The sequence below is a fragment of the Rissa tridactyla genome, chromosome 7 (genome assembly GCF_028500815.1).
Source record: "Rissa tridactyla isolate bRisTri1 chromosome 7, bRisTri1.patW.cur.20221130, whole genome shotgun sequence".
In the NCBI taxonomy this organism is placed as follows: Eukaryota; Metazoa; Chordata; class Aves; order Charadriiformes; family Laridae; genus Rissa; species Rissa tridactyla.
The window spans coordinates 53350891-53374350 of record NC_071472.1 but is presented as its reverse complement, the minus strand read 5'-3'; the positions used below and the strand labels follow the sequence as shown (position 1 = coordinate 53374350).

Below are 23460 nucleotides of genomic sequence, written 5' to 3'. Positions count from 1 at the left end.
TCCCCGCAGTGAGCTGGGGTGCCTTGGATCCGATGGGAATCCAAGGACGAGCTCCAGGCGAGCGATGCTGAGCCTGGAGGGTCATGGCTACCAGCGCCATCCATCCTCCTTGCCAGCACCCAACTTCTTCGAAATTCAGGGCTGGCCAAACCTTGTCCCGGGGGCTGGGGACGGTGGCCGGGACATCGCAGCGATGTCCCGGCCACCGTCCCCAGCCCCTGGGACCCCACGCCGTCTCCCACGCACCAAGGGACCAGGTTTATGGGGTGAAACCCTGAGAACATCCAGGGTGGCCCCAGCCAGGAGGGACAGCCAACACTCGGGGTGCCTTACTCAAGTCGGGGGGTGCCAATGGGACATCCCTCCCCCCCCCCAGGATTAGTGGCTGTCCCGGAGGTGCCCATCACGCTTTGCTATCTACGAGGAGGTTGTGCAAGAGGCTGCGGCCGTGAGAAAGGAGAAGCGAAAGTGCGAAGCGAGAGGCGGCTCACCCCCCCCACTCCCCGCGCCAAGGGGGGGCACCCCAGGGTGTACTCCCCCAGCCCTGCAGCCTTTTCGGGGGGGGGGGGGGGGCGGCTGGAGGGATGAAGCGAGGGGGAAAACGTGGCGCTGCCTCCCCCTCCTCCTCCTCCCAAACCACCGCAAGCCCCCGGCCCACCCCGAGCAGCCGCCACCGCACATCTGGGCGCCAGGGCTGCGTGCCCCCCCCCCCCGCCCCCCTTGCTTTCTGCCCTCCCCCACCAGCAGCAAATTAGGGCCGGCTGCCTTCCCCCCCCCCCCCCCCCCCCAAAATAACCCTTCCCCACATCACCTGCACCAATTAGGGTCCACCCTAATCACCCTGTGCACCCACTCCAGCTCTCCCACCCACTGGGTGCTAACCCCCCCCCCCCCCCCCCGCCACTTCCACGTGTGCCAGCACCCTCGTGTGGGGCAGCAAACACAGCAGGAACGTCCCGTCCCCCCCCCAGGGAGACTTTTACCCTTCCCCACCGCCCGCCCCGTCGGGTCCCACCGCGCACCTGCGCGGGGAGGAGTCGCCTCCGGTAAGCGGCGGGGGTGGAGCGCACCGGGAGCCGCTAGATGGCGCCCTGCGAACGGTACCGGGGGGGGGACACACATCGGCTTTTGCCCCGGGGCCACCGAGGGAGGGGGGGCGGGAGCCTCCCGCCCCCCCCCCCTCGGTGGCCCCGGGGCAAAAGCCGATGTCTAGAGGATGGTGACCCCCGAGGGGGCGGCGGGATCGGGGCGGGAGGAGACCGGGAGGGGGGGAAAAAACCGGCCTCGGTGAAGGAGGAGGAGACCGGGATGGGGAGCGAGAGGGGAGGGGAGAAGCGAGGGGAGGGGGGGGGGGGGGGGGGTTGTCGGTGCCCCGCCCGGGGATGGGAGGAGGAAAACCTCCCGCCGTCCCTTTAACAGCCAGCGGCGCTGACTCGGAGTTCAGGCCGGGGTCAGGGGGAGTTCGCAGCCCGGGTTTCACCTCCGAGCTGGCGGCGTCGGGAACCCCGAGGAACCGCCGCTGCTTCTTCTTCATCATCTTCCACCTCTTCCTCTTCCTCCTCCTCCTCCTCCCGTTCCGTAGGACCGGCCGGGAGCGCGGGGTATGGAGGAGCAGCAGCAGCAGAGGAGGAGGAGGGTGGAAGGCAACAGCAACCGGCGGCGGCCCCCCCGGGGCTGAGCCATGAGAGTTCACCGAGACCTCGGCTGGTTGGCGGAGGCCACCGGGCGCCCAGGTAAACCGTAAACCGGAGGGTTTGGGGGGGGGGAAGGGGACACCCCCAAAACCATTATAAATAGGGGGGGAAAAAAACCACCCAAAAAGCGGCTCCGCGGGCGCTTGGCTTTACCCACCTGGGCGGCGGGGGGCGACCGGCAGCGGAGCGGAGGCGGGGAGGGGAGGTCCCGCTCCCCCCCCACCCCTCGCTTTTCCCCGGCCGTCCCCCCGGCTCACCTCGCCGGGGGGGACGGGGATATAGGGGGGAGAGGAAACGGGGGCGGGGGGCGCCCGGGGCGGGGGGGGCGACCGGCCGGCCGCCTCCCGGGACCGGGGCGCATAAGAACCGGGGAGGCGCGGCGGGGAGCCGGGGCAGCGGCGCCGCGCAGGTAACGGCGGGCGGCGGCCCCGGGGGGGGCGGACGGGTGGGGGGCACCGGTCCGGTTCCCACCCCCCCACCCCACCCCTTCCCAGTCCCCTTTTCCCTCCGCTTCCCTGCGGCAGGTGGGCGCGGGGGTGCCGGGACGCTGGCGGGGCCGGGGCGCGGCGCTGGCGGCGGCGGCGGGTGATGTCACTTTCTCCAAAAGCCTCCGGGGGTTTTCAACACCCCCCCCCCCCACCCCAACACACCTCCCGCCCCCCCCCCCCACCCCCCCCCCCCCGGCCCGCCGAGAAACGAGCCCCCATATAAGTGGTGGCACCGTCCAGGCAGCCGCGCAGAGCGGCCGGGACGTGGCGGCGTGCGGGGCTGGGGGCTCGGAGCCCCGATACCCCCCGACATCCCACGCATGGGCTGAGCCTTCCCCGCCCCGCCTTCCCGCCCCACAACGTGCGGGTCGAGCCCCTTCGCGCGTGGGGCTTGAGGGGCCGGTTGCGCCGCTGACGGGGCGGTGTGTTTGCAGGGCGGCGGGCGAGGAGCGGGATGCTGGACGCCATGGAGGTGCCGAGCCACTCGCGGCAGCTGCTGCTGCAGCTGAACACGCAGCGCACCAAGGGCTTCCTGTGCGACGTGATCATCGTGGTGCAGAACGCGCTCTTCCGCGCGCACAAGAACATCCTGGCGGCCAGCAGCGCCTACCTCAAGTCGCTGGTGGTTCACGACAACCTGCTCAACCTGGACCACGAGATGGTGAGCCCCGGCATCTTTCGCCTCATCCTCGACTTCATCTACACCGGCCGCCTGGCCGAGTGCGAGCCGGGTGGCGAGCAGAGCCTGGGCGCCGTGCTGGCCGCCGCCAGCTACCTCCAGATCCCCGGCTTGGTGGCCCTTTGCAAGAAGAAGCTGAAACGCAGTGGCAAGTACTGCCACCTCCGCGGGGGCTACGCGCCCTACAAGCTGGGCCGGGGGCTGCGCGCCGCCACGCCGGTCATCCAGGCCTGCTACTCGGGGACGCCGCGGCCGGTGGACCTGCCGCCCGTGGAGCCGGCGGCGCCGCTGAACACGCAGTGCGGGGAGCTGTACGCCTCGGCCGCCCAGGGCGCCCCGCTGCACCCCCACGGGCTGTGCCCCCCCGAGCGCCACTGCTCGCCGCCCTGCGGCCTCGACCTCTCCAAGAAGAGCCCCACCGGCCCCTCCGCACAGCTCCTGCCCACCGACCGCCTGCTGCCCGGCGAGCCCCGCGAGCCCTCGTTGCCCCCACGGCACGACAGCCCCCCCGTCAGCGCCGGCCTCCTGGCCGGCCACCCCGCCGCCTACAAGGACTCCCCGCCGGGGGGTGAGCCGGGGGGGCACCCCCACGCCCCCGACCCCTTCCGCAGCACGCCGCCCTGCCCCGAGCCCCCCCTGCCCCGCGCCGATGGGCGCGAGCTGATGTACCGCTGGATGAAGCACGAGCCCCTGGGCCCCTACCTGGACGAGGGGGAGGCGGAGAAAGAGCTGGAGCGGGAGGAAAAGGCCGAGTCGCCCCCCGCGGCGCCGCAGCCTCGTTACCCCAGCGTGGAGAGCAACGACCTGGAGCCCGATAACAGCACGAGCGAGGAGACGGGCAGCAGCGAGGGCCCCTCGCCCGGCGACGCGCTGGACCGCTACTGCAACCACCTGGGCTACGAGCCGGAGAGCCTGGGCGACAACCTGTACGTCTGCATCCCCTGCGGCAAGGGCTTCCCCAGCTCCGAGCAGCTCAACGCCCACGTGGAGGCCCACAACGAAGAGGAGCTCTATCACAAGGCGGCGGCCGAGCAGGCCGTGCCCTTCCTGGACAAGGGTGGCCCGGGGCTGGGTGACATCTTGCGGCCCTACCGCTGCTCCTCCTGCGACAAGTCCTACAAGGACCCGGCCACGCTGCGGCAGCACGAGAAGACGCACTGGCTGACGCGCCCTTACCCCTGCACCATCTGCGGCAAGAAGTTCACGCAGCGCGGCACCATGACCCGCCACATGCGCAGCCACCTCGGCCTCAAGCCCTTCGCCTGCGACGCCTGCGGGATGCGCTTCACCCGCCAGTACCGCCTGACCGAGCACATGCGCATCCACTCGGGGGAGAAGCCCTACGAGTGCCAGGTGTGCGGCGGGAAGTTTGCCCAGCAACGCAACCTCATCAGCCACATGAAGATGCACGCCGCCGGCCCCGACGGCAAAGCCAAGCTGGACTTCCCCGACAGCGTCTACGCCATGGCCCGCCTCACCGCCGACCAGCTGGGGCTCAAGCAGGAGAAGGCGGCCGAGCTGCTCACCCACACCTCGCACTTCCTCAGCGACCCCAAGGCCATGGAGAGCCTCTACCCGCTGGCCAAGTTCACGGCCGAGCACCTGGGGCTGAGCCAGGACAAGGCGGCCGAGGTGCTGGCGCAGGCTCCGCACCTCCACGCCGAGGCCGCCCGGACCATAGAGCGATACTCGCCCCCCTAGCGCTGGCCCGGCCGGGGGGCTTGGGCGGCCCACCGGGCTCCCCTCGCTGCCCTGTGTGGAGCTGGGGGTGGGGGGGCGGTGAGAGGCGGTGGGCGCTTGTCCCCCCGAGCGCTGCCGAAGGCCCCGGAGAACTCGCTCGTAGCGGAAGGTCCCATGAGAGCTGCCCCGGGACGGCTGGACGGCGCGTCCCGCGACGAGCGCCCCGGCTCGCCCGGGAGAAGCCGATTAAATTCAGGGACTGACCTCGTGGCGTGGTCCCCCCCCCTGCTCCCCGGGGCTCCTCGCTGTGGTGGGGCTGCTGGGCACAAGCTGTGAGGCCGGGCTGCGCCCCGAGGCTTTGGAGGACATGAGCCCGCTCCTTACCTCAGGGCCGTCCCCGGCACTGTCCCCCCGGGCAAGGGGGATGCTCTGCCATGACGGGACCCGGACTGTGCCGCCTCCACCGCCGCGGGCCTGTGAGTAGTTTGTCCGTCGCGGCCGGAGCTCCTCCGGCCTGACCGGGAGCGACGAGCATGGCCGTGCCGGGGCTGGGGTGGGGGGTGTGTGTGTGTGTGGTGTCACTGGCCAACCCCCCCCCCCCCCCCACCCCGGGACCATGGCGGGAGCTCGGGGACAGACTGATGGAGGGGGACGGTGGGGTCTGAGCAGCGGGCGAGGGGACGGCGGTCGGGTCCGTGCAGGGGGTGGGGGCCGGGAAATGGCGATGCTCCCCGCCCCGGAGCAAGCACTGATCCCCTCTCCCGGCCCAAACCCCCCGGTTTCGGGAGGGGGGACAGGGCCTGTCCCAGACTGAGCCCCTGGGCCCTGCCCCAGCCATCAGGGATGCCCGGGGGGTCCCTGGGTGGGGGGAGCGACCAGGGACCCCGACGGCTTTGCCCTCGGGCAGCCACTCGCCTCGATTTTTTTATTTTTTATTTTTTTTGCCAAAGATGCCCGTCCCTAGCGTGGCCGGGCCGGGCCGGGGGGCTCATGACAAAGACAAAGCGGTCTGGTTTGTCAGCTACGGGGGGGTGGGACGGGGCCAAGGGGTAGGGGGGAGACCCAAGGGAGGCACAGGGCTGCGGTGACCCCCTCGCTGTGGGACACCCCCTGCCACCACCGCACCCCATCCCCTGACATCTTGGTGTGGGCAAAGCCCCCCCTGGCCCGGACCCCCCCGGCCCGTGCCCTGACCCCTCTGCCTGGGGCTAATGTGAAGCTTCTCCCCCCCGCCCCCATCTCCGCGCCCCCTCCTCTCCTTTGCACAAGAGGCCCCGGGGCGGCTCCAGCAGTGACTGTCCCCGACCTCGCAGCCACTGTGCCTTAGCCTGAGCTGGCCGCTCCTGCCCGGGTTGCCCCCCTCGTCCCCTCCTGCCCCCCACGGGCTGCCCGGGTCCCCCCGGGGGTCCCCAAGGCAGGCAGCGTCCCTGGGGAGCCGCCGTGGGGCGAGCGGCTGCCGCAGCAGCACCCAAAGCACAGCTGGGGTCCGCCAGCCCCCTCTGTATCACGTCCGATTTGTACACGGGCTCCTCGCCCTTATTTTTTTTTTTTTCTATAGTCGAAACCAAATGAGCAATAAAGTGACATTAACACGCGTGGCCTCGCGTCCTTCTCTGGGGGGGGGGGAGGACACACACGCACACGACCGGTGTGGGGTTTGGTGCTGAGTGGGGCTGGGAGATGATCCCGGGGGTGTGGAGCTGCCGGGAGGGGAGCGGGGGGCTCCGCCGTGCGCCTGGTGTGCCCAGAGCCCCCTTGGTTGGGGGGGGGAACAGCGGTGGCTGCAGGTGGGACAGAGTCACCCCTGTCCTTGTGTCCCGCTGCCGTCCCTCCCTGTGTCCGGCCCCAGCCTCGACAGCAACTCACCCGCCGAGGGCAAATGAAACAACGCGCTGCACAGACAAGTGTTTAATACTAAAAATTATTAAAAACATCTTAACAAAATAGCCCGAACGTAGACGCCTCCCCGAGACACAGGCTCCCTGCAGGGGCTCGGGGCAGCAGCCTGGCACAGATGGCCCCGGGGAACAGGGCGCTTAAGCCAGGGAGCCCCTGCTCCACTTGCCATCGTGGCCAGCTGGTCTGGTGGCAGCACGACTCAGTGTCCCACGGCATCTGTTGGGGCCACAGGTCCCTCTGAGCTGGTGGTATCCCAGGAAGGGCCTTTGTGAAGCAGCCCTGGGGTAACTCCGTTAGAAAACAAACATTTAAATACACCTGGCGTGGAGGAGAAGGCAAAGTCTGTGTGCTGCTTCCAACCAGCGGCTGCAAGCACCGAACCGCGAGGTGGGTGCCGTGGGCCCGGGTGGGCTCAGCCCTGGAGACGGCTCCGTGTGCCTACAGCAGGCGTGGGTGCCCCAAAGTCCCTGTGGCGCAGGCTCTGCCCCCCAGCACAGACCCTGCTTCGCCGGCAGCCGCCCTGCAGGGTGTCCCGAGGCCGGGGCTTTCGTCCGTCACAGGTTAGCGAGCACAACCCCTGCCCCTCTCCGTCGCGGTGCCATTGCAGCCCTGCCGCAGGTGGGTGCTGCCGGGGCTCCAACCCCGGCTTGGTCCTCGCCGGGCGGCCGGCACGGGGGGTAACACTGGGCTTCCTGATGCAGACACCGGGTCCGAACCACCCACGCAGGAAAGGAAAACGCCAGGCTCCGTCCTACTGCTTCCTCCGCTACCTTTTGACGTTTCCCTCCCACGGCTGCGGTGCCCCAGTGGGGAGCGGGGACGGCCCCGGGGTCACTCCCACCCTCCGCTCATGGGACTGGGACTTGACAGAGCTCCAGGGGCTCCGGTTCACGGGTTAATGCTCCCTCTTAAGCTTCTGTATCTGGCGTGTAACTGGGCTGGGAACACTTGATTATGGGACAATGTGGGGTGGGGTGGGGGGGGCTCAGCACCAGCTCCCGCTGTGGGATGACCTGGTGACGAGGCAGCCGGGTCCCTTGTCCCCTCACGGCGAAGGGGCAACTCGAGAGGGGACCCTCCCAGCTGGGCAAGCGGTGGTGGTAGTGGTGGGGGGGTGCTGCCCTGGCTCTTTCCAGCCTTGCTCAGCCCCGCAGCCACGGGCGGAAGCCGGATCCCACATGCAAGAGGAGCCCATGGCGATGTGAAGGACACACGGGACCTTGTGGGACAGCTGGTCCTGGGGTCCTCGGGGACTCGGAGGATTTTTGTTAACCTCGCACCGAGTCTTTGGTTGAAAAAAGAAAAAAAACCCAAACGTGTCTAAAGGTAACGGGGTGGGAGTGAGGGGTTTGGGGGAGGAGGGAAGGGGCAGGTACAGGCTGGGGTGGGCAGGAGAGCAGAACAGAAAGCAGCTGTGGGGGGAACTGGAGGTGTTCAAAGCCTCCTCCCCAGCAAAGCAGGCAGGGCACACACCTGAAAACTAACCTATACTGAAATCAGAAATGCAACTCGACAAGCAAACCCTGCACCCGGCAGAGGACAAGCACGTCGGCAAGCAGCAACCCCGGCGTGGGGCGGGCACAGGGTGGGGAAGGGGCTGGAGGCCTGGGGGCGCCCGGGCCACGCAGGACCGACAGGCTGGGGCAGGAGGGAACCTGCCCTTGGAGTCCAGGGCCTCTCCGAGGGCCACGAGCTAGACTAAGCGATCCCAAAGTCTGTGCTGGCGTGTGCCCGGTCTCTGCCCTCCAAACCCGAAGAGCCACCGACTCGTGACTCGCGCTCTCCGCAACCAAGCAAACCAAGCAAAAGGCTGGCGATCCGGCGCGGGCTCACCCAAAGCTTCCCTAGCCAGCGGGGCTCGCCAGCTCCGCTCCGGCACTGCCCAAAGGCTGGTGGGACCCTCGACGGCCCAGCCTCCGTGTGAACCATCCACAGCAATGACCTTCCCGGCTGGTCTGCCCTCAGCTGGGGGGGGACCCTTCGCAGCACGGCCATTCTGGGGTGGGTTGAAGACGTGGCGTTTATTGTTCGTGGTGGGCTGGCAGGCGGTGGCGGCGCGTGGTGAGGGCTGCCGCTGAAGCCCATCTCCCACCGTAACAGGCTGCGTGACTCGCTCAGGGGGTCTCAGCCCCTCCTCGGCCCCCTCAGCCCTCCTGGGCCCACTTGAGGAAGGTGGGGATGTCCCGCACCGGCACGTTGCGGGTCAACGCTTTGACTCGTAGGTTCCGGTCATCCGTCAGCAAAACCACTTCCCTGAGCAAACGGATGGGATCGTCTGCAACGAGAGAGAGAGCACGGAGTGAAGCTCGGACCTCCCCGTTCTGCCCCAGCCCTTGCACCCATCCCAAACCACACTGTCCCCGTGCCATGTCGCCCCCCAAACCTCCTTGAGTGCCGTGTCCCGGGCATGGCAGGGCCACCCGGCACCTCTCCCAGCTCCCCTCTCCCTGCCAAGGCTTCGGAGACAACGCTTCATCTTGAAGGCCACCTTCTCCCCGCGACCCTGCGCTGGCTGGGGAGGGGGGGGATTTGTGATCTCTGCCCATAGCCCTGGGGCCAGGATGGCAGGCGAGCAGCACCGGGGTCCCATGCTGCCCGCACGGGGTGGTGTGCGGCGCCGCAGGCAGGGAAGAGGAGGTCCCTCTGCCTGACCCAGGCCAGGAAGACAGCCCGCGACCCTGGCTCCAGCAGGAAGCTGGTGCTATTATTCTGGTGATCTCATTATAAGATCTAAAACCAACCCTTATTTTTTCGCGAAGTTTTTTTGGAGTCGCCACTGACACCGAGGCGTTTCTGGCTGGGGCTCAAGACAGGCAGAGAGAGTTGAAGCCTGAGAAATAACCGAAGGGATCTTGCCCCCAGATGGATGAGCTGCCCCGCACGCAAGGCGCCGGGCTGGGATGTGGGAGCCACGCTTACGTGTGTGCGAAGCAGGGGAAGCATATGGGGTATGTGTAAGCAGCTGGGTCCTGTGACCAGAGTACTGTTCCTATGAGCACAGGAAACACAGTGCCTCCGAGCCAGGACGGGAATGGAAAAAACAGAGTTTATGGGAGCCCAACATGGGCCCAGATTGGCTGCGCGGGGAGCGGCAGGACGAGGGGAAGGGGAGGGTGGCCAGGAACGCGGGCTACGGTCACGGTGTTGGGGCTGAAGATGGCGGGGCGAGCGCTCTGGCTGGCCCGCGCTGGGAAGAAGGGGAGCGAGGGCTCGTCGGGAAGGCAGGCCTGGGGCCGAAGGCTGCCGAAAGCGGGATCGGGAGGTTTTGTGCGGACACTTTAAGAAATGTGTAACAATAAACATCCTCTGCTCCGCACTGGTGACGCGCCTCCTTGTTACAAACCAGAGGCTGTCAGCTTGTCAGGCCCCATTCCCCATAATCCACATGATTTCAAAATTCAGCATCATTTGCACATAAACATTTGGTGACGGTTTCTCTGTGAATCTGACAAGTTAAGCTGCTAAGAATTCGCACTGACAAATGCGGGTTGATTTCTTGGGCAGCTGCTGATGCGATTCCCATCCCCACTGCCCTGGCAACAGCCCGGGGACTGTCTGGTCCCAGTATGCGTGGCCGGTGCCAACTGGGCTTTGGGAGCGAAAACAGCCCTCGCCAGGAGGCACCGGGGCTTGCAGGGAGGAGGCTCTTTCTGGCCCTTCGTCACTGCTGCCAGCACCGTGTAACGGCCCTGTGGGCATTTATGGTGGGCTTCTCACAGGCTGGGGCATCCCCAAAGCGCGGTGAGGTGCGCATTTGGCAATGCGGTGGGAAGGACCACAGCCTGGGGCTGACCGGAGGCAGGAGGTGGCACCTTGGTGCTGAAAGCGGCAAAATGCGGGAAGGATTGTCTCCGAGGGCCATGAAAGAGAAACGAGAAGAGCCCGTGGGATGCCACAGAGAAGGGACGACGAGGATGTTGAAGATGTCCTACCTTTGTTGGAGGGCATGAAATCCTTGGCCTTGTCATTGCAATAGTGGAGGCAGCAGGACAGAATCAGGTCGTCGTTGTTTCCCTGGAAGAAAAGGGCAACATTACCCCTGGCAGGGAAAAATCTGCAACCCCACCAACCTCCATTTCTGCACCGCCCTCAAGACACCCAGGGCTGCTCGGAGCCTGCACACACGCATCCCGCAGGAGCCTGCTCAGCCGCCTGCAAAGGTGGGGACAGACCTACCCCCTGCCCAGAGCTCGCGGTCCCCAGGATCCTTGGTTTCCCCCAAGAAGACAGTGGAGAAGAGCCTCCAGCCCTCGCCAGCACTGCCTCTGCGTCCCGTCCTCCTGGGGCTGGGATGTCCCTTACCTGCTGGCCCGTGGTGTCTTCGCTGCGGAAGGAGATGGACTCCAGCTCGTTGCCTCGGCTGGTCAGAGCCCTCAAGCAGTTGTCCCGGCTCTCAAATCGCTCCTCCAGGAACTCGATGGACTTCCTGGCTCTCTCCTGCACTTGGCGGGCATAGCCTGCAGCCCGGTGCTCCATCTCCGGGCCCTTGGCCAGGCCGTCCAGCTCGTTTATCACTTCAAACAGGAAGAGGAGGTACAGTCACTATGGGACAAGGTGCTCCCGTGACCTGCTGCTGGAGCACGCAAGTTGGCAAGGCCTCGGGGCCGGGGCACTGGGAGCTGGCTCAGGAAATCTGGGTTCAGCTGCCGCAGCGTCCCTGCACTCCTGGACTTGGCTGCGGGTCTGGAAAAGCTTTGCTGCCTTCCACCTCCGTGGGTCACCTGGCTCGGCCCCGGCAGCACAGGCACCTCGCCCCTGCAGCGTGCGGGTAACGCTCCCTAAGGGCACCTCGCTTTGCTCCGTGAAACGCCTGGACCACCGCTGTGCCCCCCACCCCATGCTGCTGCCTCACAACCGATGGCACCTCCGTGTGTGTCCCGGAGGTGTCGGAAAACCGCAGCCTGCTCCTCCGCCTCCGAGCACGGCGATGGCCACCAGCACCGTGCCTCCTGCCGTGCCTTGCACCGCCGGGCTCTGCACCTCTCAGCTCTCTCTGCTTAATTACGGCCATGAAAAGCTGCTGCCCTCCTACTGCTGGGCTGCAGGCGGGAACAGGGTCACGCGTGGGAGCAGGCAGTTCCCACTCCGGCACTGTTTCCCGCACAAGTCCTGGCCCTATTTTCCCACCTGAAGCCACCGTCCCAAGCTCCCAGCAGGGGACACGCCTCTCCAACACCTCACCCATCTGGGTTCGCACATCTGTCCTGACACATGCTGCTCGAGACGAGCCCGAGCCTGGGATCAAGCAGATTCCCAGCCCAGATTTCGCCTTAACTGGAGCCCATCGAGCCTTAGAGCCTGCTGTACTGCTGCCAAGGGGCCGGCAACCCCAGCTGCTCCGGCCCCCCGAGCCCAGCAGAAGCCCAAGGGACCCCAGCAGAGCTCCAGGAGGGACCCACCCTCCGGCACCGGGGCTGCTGGAAGAGCTGTTCCATGGCAGAGAGCTAACGCGCGTGTGCGAGCAAGGGGAGGCCAGCGGCGAGGCCGGGCACGCAAGCGTACGGCCAGATGCGCGCACCAGCGTCCTTGCCCGCGACCGTGCACGGGGGCTGCGTGCGCGCGAGAGAGCTGGTGTGCACGTGTGCACGAGGCAGCCTCTGCGCGCACAGTGTGTGTGTGTATGTGTGTGTTTCAGCCATGGCTTCATTTCTGAAGATTGTTTCCGAGCCTGGAGCCAAGTCCTGAGTTCAAGTGGGAACTATGCATTCCTTGGGGGTTCGGGGAAGAGAGCTCGGGGTCTGAGGCCTCTCCCCAGTGCTGTGAATCACTGCCCGGGGAGCCTGCGTGATCGCTCTGTTCCATGGTGAGACTGGCACTCACTGTCTGGGTATTCAAATTAAAGCTGCATGGAGCTTTGCTCTTCGCTGGCCGGCAACTCTTCTTGCTACCGACCTGATGCTGCCATTTCCACACAATGCACGGCTGGGCCCGGGGTGGGGGGAGCCGTGCAAGAACGGAACATCAAACAGGAAAAGCTGGTATTCCCTCCCGAAATCCGCCTTCCTGCTTCCAAGCTAAACAGGCTTCAAAGGGGAGGCTTGTTTGTGCTTCTGCACCAGGCCTGGCTTCTCCATGGCGGGGTCAGCCTCAAGGAGCACGGAGCAGGTTAAAGAGCAAGAGAAACAAACCCAACGCGAAGCCGCGTGCTTAACCCCTTGCTGCATCCCCGGGAAGAGCGGGGAGGAGTGCCCAGTGCCGGCGATGGGGCACCTTCTGTCCCAGAAGCCACGGGCCCCCAGCTTAGCCTGAGGGGACAGGTTCCTCCTGCCCGCACCTGGGTCTCAGCACCGACGGCTTTTCTCGGGAATGAGGGGGAATTCGACCAACCCCAGGGGGTGCTGGGCAGGGACAGGGGGTCACTGGCTTCAGGGTGCTTCAGCAGCGGCAGGGGAGGCTGATGGCAGGCAGGGGGAGAGGAGTTACTCTGTCCCCGCCGTGACGGGCTGTGCAGGGAGGCAGCAGGACAGGAGAACACCGAAGCGCCCAGTCGCTGCGGCTCCTCCTGCCCGCGGCAGGGTGGGCCAGGCCGGGCTCCTTCTGCAGGCTGAGGGCAGCAGCATCTCGGACAGGGACGGCACCGGGGTTTTCACCTTTCCTCTACCTGCTGCCCCTGTCTGGGGCTCGGATGGAGAAGCCTCACGTCAACCACAGGAGCGCACCGGGAGCCAGGGCCATGGCTCCTGGGCAGGTCCCAGCTCTCTCAGGTGTTAACACGCTCCGCAGCCCCTGGGGCTGCCCGGGCTCTGCCGGTGCTGCCGCCTTCCTTCCCTTCGCTTCCACACAAAGCCCTGGCACTGTGACGCCAAGCCACGGAGCACCTCGGCAGCTCCCCGTGCTGAGCTGGGCAGGCGGCCAGCCCTGCTTCCCCCACCCAGGGGTCCTGTCCCCAGCCCCGGGAATCCCTCCTGAGCCGGTCTGTTCACCTCGCGGGGAAGGGCAGCAGCTGGACGTGGGCTCTGGGGCCGGCAGAGCTGTCTGCTGGACAGCAGGGGATGAGAAGGAAGCCCCATAATGGCTTGGAGGGCAGGCACCCCCGCGTGCCGCCGGCCAGGAGATCGAGGCGCGTACACCTCGCTGCCCGGACGCTGGAGATGCCCACAGGCCAGAGCTGGCCCCCGGCTTCCCAGGGCTGCGGCTGGGATGGGGACAGGCTGTGGGCTCTGCGAGGCTCGGCCCTGCTCCTGCCCCGGCCTCTCCTGCTGCCCTTGGGAATCCTCCAAATGCCAGGTTGGCACCGGGACGGGACGGGTGCCGGAGCAACACTGGCCGGAGGAACGCTACCTCCAGCCCGGAGCGCGATCAAACAATCAGAGCAAAGGCATCTAACCAAATCCTCCCGCCACCCTGGGAGACCACCCAGCAGCACAGCCGTTATCTGCCAGGGTGAGTGTTTACCAATAACGGGAACCAGCTTGCTGTTTTACTGCGAGCTTTATAAGGATAAAAAGAAGGGCTGGGCTTGAGCAGCTCTGAGACGCTGGGACACAGGCCGGCCATTTGCTCAGGCTGCCTAAGCCCCAGCTCAGCTGGGATAAGCTATCTGCTCTGATTGTTTAACAATTCCTCCTCCTTGCTCCCTCCAAAATTCCCTCCAAATCCCATTTAACACCCGCCTGCCTCTCCCAGCCCCTGGCACCCCCAAATGCACCAGGAGGAGAGGAGTTTGCTGAGCGCCGCGGGCAGAAAGCTGGTAGGGACGGAGAAGGGTGACACGGGCTGAAGGAACGCTGGCCGTGGCCGGGATGAGACAGGGCAGGATGGATGCCAGCTCCACCTCTGCTGCCAGCCGGCCACAGCACGAAGCCGTCCAGCCCCAGACCACACAGGCACTGCGGGCACGTGAGGCAGGGAGAGAGGGAGCCAGCATGAAGGGACAGCCCACGCCAAGGGAGAGGAGAAGCCCCCGCCTCACGCCAGCCCTACTCACCGATCAGGGGCACCACCAGGATGAATTTCCTGCAGTCCAGGAGAGTTATCAAGCTGCTGAGGTGGTCGATGAAGCCATTGGTGTCTGGGACCAGGAAGACGGGTCTGATCTCCAGCTCCATCTGCCTCATTTGACTCTGGTCTTTCAGCACAGCCTAGAGGAGAAGGACATATGATGAGTAAGCAGGATGTCAGCCCTATGACCTGTGGACCCTGAGAACAGAAGATAAGCCCGGCTGGCACGCAGGCCTCCCGCAGCAAGGGCATTGTGTGAAGGTGACTGGCAGGAGGCCGCGTCCATCCCACCTGCACACCAACACCAACTCTTGCAGGTCCACAGCGCACACATGAGTGGGATGGTGAAAGCCTCCAAGAGAGCACTCTCCCAGGAGAACAACCCTGTCCAGGCTCTGGGGAGAACAACTGGGACCAGCCTTGAAAATGGAGGTGTTTTGGGAATTGTCCCATTTACGGGACTGGCAGTTGCCACGACTATCTGCACCGGTACCAAGAGACCGACCCTGACGGAAAACAGCGGGGAGAAAAGGGGGCTGGAGGGAGCGGGTTCTGGGACTGCAGGTGGAAACAGCTCAAGGTGACAACAGCCAAAATGAACCAGTTTGGGACAAACAAGTCCTGCCAACGGCATCCTAACACAGTGACCCTGAGCAGGCAGCAGGACGGGAGGTCTGTGGGGCGGGGATGCTCGGCTGAGTATCTCACTCAGTGTCCCACCACTCTCCTGCACGTGCCTTGCCTTTTCTGCCTCCATCCAGCTGGGAAACCAGGTGGGTTCCAGCCCTGGAAACCCACAGCACTGTCCTTGGCTGAGCCCTTTGCGCCTGCTGGAGACCAGAGGTGCTCACACATACGTGGGAAGGGTCTGCTGGGTCTTACTAGCAACCCTGTGGGGTTGCACCTGGACCTCCGGACAATGCCAGTTGCCAAAATGGAACCCGAGAGCTCACATATTACTTTCGACGCTATCGAAGGACTGGGGCTCTTTAGTAAGTCACAGGCTTAAAAAACTCAGGATGCTATTCTAGTGCTTCCTCTGCTTAAAAATAGCTTCCCTGGACTCACTGATGTTTGTTGCCTCTAATAGGAACCGGTCACCCACGGAGCACAGCAGCACTGCTGTGGAACACATCCACCATGGAAACCCTTGTGAGACCGGGCTCGCACCCACAAGATGCGCCCCGGGGACAGGAGGCGACCACTGACCCTGTTCTGCCCAACGTTACGGGGAGCTCCCCCTGCCTGGGGTGAGGAGCCGAACCCTCCCGCAGTCATGCCAAAGCCTCGGAGGCACCCTGGAACGCCGAGCTGCACGGGCCAGCAGTGGCCATGGAAAAGAAGTAGTTTTTAATCCATTTCCAAGTGTTGTCATCTGGCTTTAAATCAAGGCGGCTTGATGCTGCCACCTCCCACAAGTGTCTCCAGGCAAGGCAGCAACCATAACCTCACCACGTGCCTCCCACCCGCCTCCTGGCAGCATCGATCCGGGGGGGCCGAAGCTCCTCCGTCGACCCCGAGGGGAGATGGGCAGAGCGGGGAGGGCGCCAGGTCCCATCTGCTGCATGGCAGCACTGAGCTGGCACGACAGCGCGAGGACGCGCGGCCCCGCATCCCGCAGGGACAGCTACAATGGCACCAGCATCCCTGTACAGCCAGCCACATGCTGGGTGCCACCGCTGCCTGCGCTCTGCCTCCCCCCAAGGAGGTGCAGGCGCTCCCCGGCGGCACGGGGACCCACTGTTGGCAAACCCGGCACCTCCTCGCTGTGAGGAGAGAGGGACTTGGGGTTTCTGCCCGGGGTCTGAGGGTGCAGGAGGAGATGCTCGTCCCTGGGAGGCACCAGGCCCTGCTGAGCTCCACCAAGCTCCACCTGCCATGGGGAGATGCAGAAGGGCGCCGCTGGCCGACGCAGAGACCCAGAGCGAAGCGGCACGCCCCTTGTGTGGTGGCCAAAGGGGCCGATGGCCCCGAACTTGCAGGAAGAGGGGGGCGAAACCATGTGGCCTCCGACGGGTGACGACAGTCCTATGCGACCAAGGGCTGGTGGCAGGAGGGGACCCACACCTGCACCCCGATACGGCTCCCTAACCTCAGGGCTTGTCCTGGTCCGTGCGGGTGACCTCAGGAGCTCAGCGTGAGTGGGAAGCTCACCTACCCCTCCGGCCGAGGGGCGCGGGGGTGACGGCGGGCGGGGGCAGTACCCTCGTGTGTGGCATTTGCCCCAGCGGCTTTCGCAGGCCGTACCCGGCCGATTCCTGGCAGCCTCGAGCGACGCTTGTGCCGGCCGTCACGTCCCATTCCGCTCGCCGGGCCGCCCGGTGAGAGAAGGACACAGGATGCGCCGGGAGTGAAAGAGCGAGGTCGGCGGGGAGCGTGCCAAGTCCCCGCGCACAGCTCCGGGCCGCTCGGGGAGCCAGAGGGAAACTCGCCTTTGCAGAGTTCAGAGGCCGGCAGCGAGATTTATTTTTGTTTGTGTGAGTAAAAGGCTGCAGAAGCCTCCGGCCAAGGGGTTTCGGGGGGGAGAGGAGTGGCCTGTGATTCATGCGGACGCTGGCTGGCCTCGGGCCAGAGATGAAAGGGAGCCCATGTGCGGGGAACCGGGGAGGCGAGCGCCGCGTTAACCCTTCTGCCGATCCGTGGGGCACAGTCCCGTGGGGAGGAAAGAGAGCGTGGGGATGCGAATTGGGATGCCTGTGTCTGGAGCCCAGCTTCCGCGCCGCTGCCACTGCCAGAAACGAGCTGCTGGTCGCACTGTGCCTCAGTTTCCCCGTTGTGAGGACAGGGAGATGGTGGCCAGCGTGCCTTGTGGGGAGGTGGGGTTTGGAGAAGACCTTGGGCAGAGTGGCACGGTTAAAACAGCGGTGGTATAGCTTCACCCTGGCCCAAGCGCTTTAGGATGGACGAATTTTAGCCTTGACTTAACGGGGTTAAACACACCGCACGGCTCGATGGCTGAGCGACCCTGCAGTGCTAGACGAGGCAGGGGACCTCTGAGGTTGGGGGGAGTCCCTGCTCCACCCGGGACCAGGCAGCTCCCCTTTTCCTGCCTCCTGCACCCGCACGTTGCGGCCGTCCGAGCTGCTCCCACCTGCAGCCCCCCTGCCCGTCCTGCTGCTCCGGCCATGGGGGCTTCTCCCAGGAGCTGGGCCGGAGCCGGAGGTGGCTCCCCCGGCTGCCCCAGCTGGTGGCAGCACTGAGATCAGACACTCCTGCACACACAGTCCCAAATTCCCAGCTCATCCATCAGCTGGGATCACCTGGGGGATTCCCCGGAAGCCGCTGCCCGGCCGAGGGCTTCCAGTGTGGACAGGGGACCGGTCCCCCGAGAGCCATGCCAACGGGCACTACTTTCTGCAGAGTGCCGAGGGGAGACCTGAGGGTCTCCACCACAAGGGCAGAATAGGAGGGGGCTCCCCATCGGCCCCCCCCGAGGCTCCGCACACGGATCCCAGAGCTCCTCTGCCCACGCTGCCAGGCTGGCGGCGAGGCCTGGAGCCGAAAGCTGGCAGAGACAAGTGCCCCTCTGCCTTCGGGATGGGTTGCACGGGGTCACAGCGCTCTGCCAGGTCGGATGGGCCGTCACCATCCTGCCACCACCTCTCCTGGCCCGACCTGCTCTCCAACCGCGGCGAAACCCGGCGCCGCTGCCCCTTCCAGCCCCGCGCGCTCCGCGGGGATCGGAGTCGGATTTTCCAGGGCCGAGAACAATGCCTCTCTAGTCTCTGCTCGAGGAGCTTCCTCCTCCCAAGGTTCGTCTCCAAGCGTCTTCCTCGGGAGTAAACGTGCCCCGTGCCTGGTAGCAAACCGGGGCCGCCGCCGTGGCGGAGCCGCCATGGGTGGGTGTGCGTCTTCCGCAGCCAGCAGGCACCCGCTCCCAGGCAGGTGCGTGTCGGCGCGTGTGCACCCGCGGCATTGTTCCTGCGCGCCGAGGAGAGCGTGAATGGGATACGGCTATATTTAGCCACTTACTCACACTACCGCCACAAAGGAGCGGCTGCATCTTAAGGGGGCGGCCGTTCCGTGGGCTCAGAAGGGACAGGAGAGCGGCTATTTTGGGAAGACATGTCATAATTGGCCGCCCCGGTTAAGCTGCTTCTGTAATGCTGAGCAAAACAATAGCAGCATCCAGAGGAAGAGCCTGTTATGTTTCAGGTGGGATGTTTTCAACCGGTCAGGAAACTCGACCGCTCCCAGCGCACAGCGGCGGCACAAAGGACAGGGGACGCTGAACAGCATGGACCAAGGGCCTGGCCAAGCAGCGGGGGCGGCTGGGAGCGCGGCGGGGCCCGGCGCTGGCTGGGGACACAGCCCTGCCGGAGAACGCTGCCTGCCCTGCCAGTGCCACTGCCACCTCCCTCTTGTCCACCTGCCTGCCCGGCCTCGCGCCCCTCCAAATATACAGGCAGCAGCCAGGTACGTGCCTGGTCTCCCACCTCACCCTGACGCATTGCTGCTGTCACCAGCCTGTGACATGGCTCCGTCCCAGCCTGGGCAAGTGGTGAGGACGGAGGCAGGCCGGCAGCGGAGCCAGGGAGCAGCAGCCAACCCATAACCCATGGCCAGGCAGCAAAGGGCTGCCTCCTCGCAACCAGGGCTGCCCAGGGACACAAGAGACTACGACTTAACGCTGCTCTGGCCCATCTGTCCCCACTCTGAGTGATGGTTTTGGGGTCCAAGCTCGTGGAGGGGAACGGCGCTGAGCTCTCCTGTTCCCTCTGCAGCTGGTGCTGGCCAAGGGCCACCCCCGTTTGCCATTTACCCTGCCTGGACCCACGCTCCCCCAGCAGCTCGCGCCACCCCGCCAGGGCAGGGACCGACGCAGCACAGTGAAGCCCAAATCCCCCTGGAGCTATAAATGTCACCCCAGCGCTGGTTGTGGTTTGGGAGCTGCCATGAGGACGCACAGGGCCACCCTGCCGGCTGAGGCAGCGCAGGGAAGAGAACTTGGGACAAGCATCGGGTGGATGATCTCCATCGGCAGCAGAGCGGGGCTGCAAGAGGCGGGGAGCCCGGCAGAGGCAGGGACAGTGCAAGAAAACCTGCCGGGGAGAAGGCAGTGAATTTAGCCGCGAGAAGCACAACCCTGCAAGTCCCAGGTGAGGCCATGACACTGCGCTCCCCTTGGGCACAGAAAGAAAACAGATGGCCAAGAGATGAAGGCTTTGCCCCGCACAAACCCTGCTTTGACCCTGGGTCCCCGCAAACGCCATCACAGACTCTAAGGGAGGCAGCTGCAGCACCTGGGCTCTCCGGACCCGAGTCCCCGCACCCTGGCACAGCCACACAGCCGTGCGTGGGCAGCTGAGGCTCTCAGCTGTGCTGAGGCAGGAGCCGCATCTGCTGGATTCAGGTGAATACGTGGACGCTGTGGCTTGTCCCCAGGATAATGAAAGGGGGACTCAGAGAGCAGCCGACGCGTGAACTCCCTAGGCGAGCACTGAACAAGAGAAACGGGCTGTAACGGGGAAGGCAGAAGATCCCCAGGTCCCAGGAAACACAAAACCTCTTGAGAAGATCAGAAAGGTCAAGGACATCAGGCCGAGAGGGGGGAAAGCGGAGGGGGTGGATGCTGAGCTGGCTCCGACCTGTGTTCCCCAGGCAGCGCTTTCCACCCCAGCTCCTCCGGCTCTGGCTGCGTGGTCAGTACCAGGGCAGGGAGAGGATCGGGGCCCGCACACATGTTCTGCTCCAGGCTGTTCCCAGCTAGCTACAGGCTGGATGACTTTACCGAAGCCCCAAGGACTTCTCCTCCACCCCGCGCCTTCAGACTCCAACTGCACCTCAGCTCTCAGCTGTGCAGCCCCTGAAGCTGCCCACACCCTCATTTTGACCTCTCTCCGCCTGCGAGCATCAGCCCCAGCACGGCCGGGGAGGAAGGGAGGAGCACGCCGGGGGGAGAAAGCCCCTGACAACATCAGGCAGCCCCCACTCTCCCCGCAGAATGGGCAGCGGCCATCCCGGGGGGGCCCCGCTGCAGCTGGGCTAATCGCCGGGGCCGGGATCTGCCGCACGCTGCCCTCCCCGAACATGTGCAGTTCCTGTTTGCTGTGTCTGTACAAGGCAGTGGGAAGTGGGGAATTTACTTACACCTCCCGCTTAACAACCCTGGGAGGCTGGAAGGCTTCAGGCCGCTTTAATTTACAGCCCATCTCTCCAATCTCTCACTCGTTCGCTGCCGCTTTCTTCCTCCTTGTATTAATGTGACCCAGGTACCTGCCAACAATAATGGACTCGCTTGCGGGGGCGGCCCCTCCCTCCCGGCGCAACTTCTACCTTCTTCGCCTTGATATGAATTGCTCCAAATTCAAATGAAAAGAAGAAAAAAAAAAAAAAAGAAGGAAAAAGAAAAAAGGAAAAAAAAAAAAAAAAGAAAAAAGGCGAAATCTGAAAGGTTGGGGTGGGTTTGGAAAAGCGAAGCGCAGTGGTTCTGGGCCCGGCGCCAGTAGCCGGAGGGTACACATGTGCACGCTCTCCCAGTAGGGCCTTCAGCAGCCCTGTTTTACAACCACCTCGGCACACACTGCAGAGTTCACGCATATGGCCAGACAGATGTGTCTGGCTTACGTTCAAGGCTGGAAAATGAAGAATTATGGAAGTGAAGGGCCCTGGGCATTAGAGAGGGCGGAGGTGAGGGGGAGGGGAGCCAGGGAGAATTTTTCCTCTGCTGAGAAATCCTCATCTGGGCTGCGAGGCTGGAGGAAGAGGGGTTGCGAGCGGCGAGGCAGCCAACAGCCATGCATGTGAGATTGCTCTTAAAGCAACAGTGTGCACCGCCAGGCGTCTGCTCCCACTCCAACCAGTTTACTTCACCAGCTCCCACTGGGAAACATGTTCGGATCAGGCCAGGATCACCTGTATCCCATCTGTTTGTCCCCATAACGATGGCAACGCTTTGCAAGCAGCGCTCTGGCTGCAGCAGCCGTTCGCAGGCTATTTTTCCTGCCGCTGGCTCCTAACATGAACTCGGCCGTTCGCGTCCCACCCTCTCCCCTGTCTGCCTGTGCCCCGCTGCACAGAAAAGCTCGTTTCTTGCTGCACCTCGCTGCCATGGAGGCCCTGCCGCGGGCCGGGGGACAGGCACTGCCTTACAGCCACCAGTTAAGGTGCTCCCCTCTCAGGGCTCCTGGGTGTGCTGGCAGCTCCATGGAGAAGCCGTGTCTGCCTTCACGAGGGTCCCAGGAGTCCCCGAAACATTCATCTCAGGGCCTGGGAGGGCAGATTTAACCCTGGGTGGGGGACAGCAACACCGATTTGGCCCTTCCACCGCAGGCAAAGTTAAGCTTGCTGCTGGGTTTCACAGAAGCAGCACGGGGCACCTACACACGGGAAGCTCAAGGTGCTACGGGACATCCCGAGAGGCCGCTGGTCCTGATGCGTGGCAGGGAAATGGCTGAGCACCATCGGCACGGTGAGGCAGGATCAGCCCGTGTTCAAAATCAAAGCAGCTCCTCAGCCAGCTCGGGCGCTGCAGCTGCACAGCCCGTCGTACCTGAATCTTGTCTTGACGACGCTGCTGCTCAGCCACTTTCCTGGCCAGGGCTTGCTTCTTGGCTCTGAGCTCCTTGATGTCCATCTCTCCCCCGCTGCCTTCAGCTTCAGAATCATCTTCAAATGCCTCAATCCTCACATCATCCTCCTTCTTCCGGGAAACGCAGAAAGTGGGGGGGGGAAAAAAAAAAAGGAGAGAAATCATGGTAAGGGATGCTGGTGGCAGGGACCGCGCTCGTTCTGCTCTCCCCCTTCGAGAAGACAAACCCCCGCCAGGCACGGTCCACCACCGCTTGCTGATGAGCAACTATTTCTAAACATCCAAAAGAAACAAGCAAAATAAATAAATAGTCAACATCCAGGAAATGACAAGGTGAGACAGGAGGCAGTGGGGCAGGGAAGGGGCAGCCCTGCTTAAAGCTCTGTTCTAAAATCAAACCCTCTTCCTCACCTTGGAAAACTCTTCCCACAGCCTTGGGTGAGTCCCTGATGTTTTATAGGCTTCAGTTCTGTAAAACCAGGGTATTTCCCTGTCTCTCTGCTTTGCCCAGCTGTTAAGGCTGCACATCCCTCGGAGCAAATGCTCTTTCTCCCCACCTGCCTGCTCCGGGGCTGTACAGCGCTGCTCTAACGCCGCTCCCTCAGCCGAGGCAAGGCACACGAGCTGATCATCTTGACAGGGAACTCGGATCCATGAACCAAAGAGCCGTTCTCCTCTGATTTGATCTCTGAGTAGGCCAGAGAGATTCCTGCACCCACCCCAAAACTTCCAGCTGGGCTGGAACAGATGTTTTAGAAGGAGACGTTCAATCTTGACTTTAAAGCTCCACATGATGGAGAATCCACTGCGTCTCGAGGTCAGTCATTTCAACGGTTAATTACTTCCTCTGTTAACATTTGCATCCTACTTCTAGTCTGCCTTTGCCATGGTTCTGCTGGCCAGGAACCTTGTCTTTGCTGAACCTCCTGCCCACCCAGGCACTTTTGGACCACGTTGCATCTTCACCCTCTCCTAGAGACCCTTCCCTGGCTCTCTCCACCAGGAGGTCTGCAGATCCTTCCCAGTATGCCTGAACTGGAGACCCCAGAATGAGCCGTGCTGTTCCTATCCCAGGTGAAGGCCACGCTCAAATCTCCGGGACACAGGAGGGTGGGAGGTGGTGGCTGGTGTCCAACTGGGGATCAGCCACAAGCCAGTTCCCCCTCACACAGCTTTGCTGCTCTCTGCAGTGGCTCCCTGCCCAAAGGTGAGACCACAAGTCCCTGTTCCTCAACAGGAGTCCCACCAGAAGCTGCCTGCACACATACTGCCCAGGAGCCCAGCTCTGCCACCGCTGCTGACAGCCCCCTTGTTTCACCCAGACCCCCTTGTTCCCCAATGCAGCGACCACAGGCCGTCCCAAGCCCTGCCATTACTAATCTCCCCTTCTCTGCACAAAAGCCAAGGGTCGTGATGGGGCTGGGACGAGTTCTCAGGTGGCACCTGGGCAGAAAGACCTGCTCTGAGCCCCCAGAGGGCTGCGGGGGACGGATCCTGCACACCAGGATGCCCCGGAGGGATAACAGCATCGCTACGCTCCCTGCCCCG

The 23460-nt window shown here is 64.3% G+C and overlaps 2 protein-coding genes across 4 annotated transcripts in view; one reads left to right on the top strand and one right to left on the bottom strand.

Annotated features, from left to right (window-relative positions):
- Positions 1 to 1424: 1424 nt before the first annotated feature.
- Positions 1425 to 6135, top strand: HIC1 (HIC ZBTB transcriptional repressor 1). Its single transcript, XM_054210253.1, has 2 exons — positions 1425 to 1733; positions 2617 to 6135. Exons 1-2 carry the CDS (start codon positions 1682 to 1684, stop codon positions 4560 to 4562), a joined length of 1998 nt encoding a protein of 665 aa, XP_054066228.1. The 5' UTR covers positions 1425 to 1681; the 3' UTR covers positions 4563 to 6135.
- Positions 6136 to 6434: 299 nt separating this feature from the next.
- The window catches only part of SMG6 (SMG6 nonsense mediated mRNA decay factor), a 119739-nt gene continuing 102713 nt past the window's right edge, over positions 6435 to 23460 (bottom strand). For 2 of the 3 annotated variants that reach the window (XM_054208535.1, XM_054208532.1), the window contains exons 15-19: positions 21874 to 22023; positions 14368 to 14521; positions 10743 to 10954; positions 10373 to 10454; positions 6435 to 8715 (exon numbers count right to left, since the gene is read on the bottom strand). In XM_054208535.1, the coding sequence (XP_054064510.1) occupies positions 8585 to 8715; positions 10373 to 10454; positions 10743 to 10954; positions 14368 to 14521; positions 21874 to 22023 (729 nt within the window). In that variant the 3' untranslated portion in view covers positions 6435 to 8584. The remainder of the gene's footprint in view (positions 8716 to 10372; positions 10455 to 10742; positions 10955 to 14367; positions 14522 to 21873; positions 22024 to 23460) is intronic. The other variant, XM_054208533.1, reaches the window with a different exon arrangement.

Excerpts from the sequence above, each read along its gene's own strand:
- HIC1 (XM_054210253.1), top strand. The coding sequence starts at position 1,682 with ATGAGAGTTCACCGAGACCTCGGCTGGTTGGCGGAGGCCACCGGGCGC. Across the intron at positions 1,734-2,616 it reads GGAGGCCACCGGGCGCCCAG|GGCGGCGGGCGAGGAGCGGG; the intron begins GTAAACCGTAAA and ends GTGTGTTTGCAG.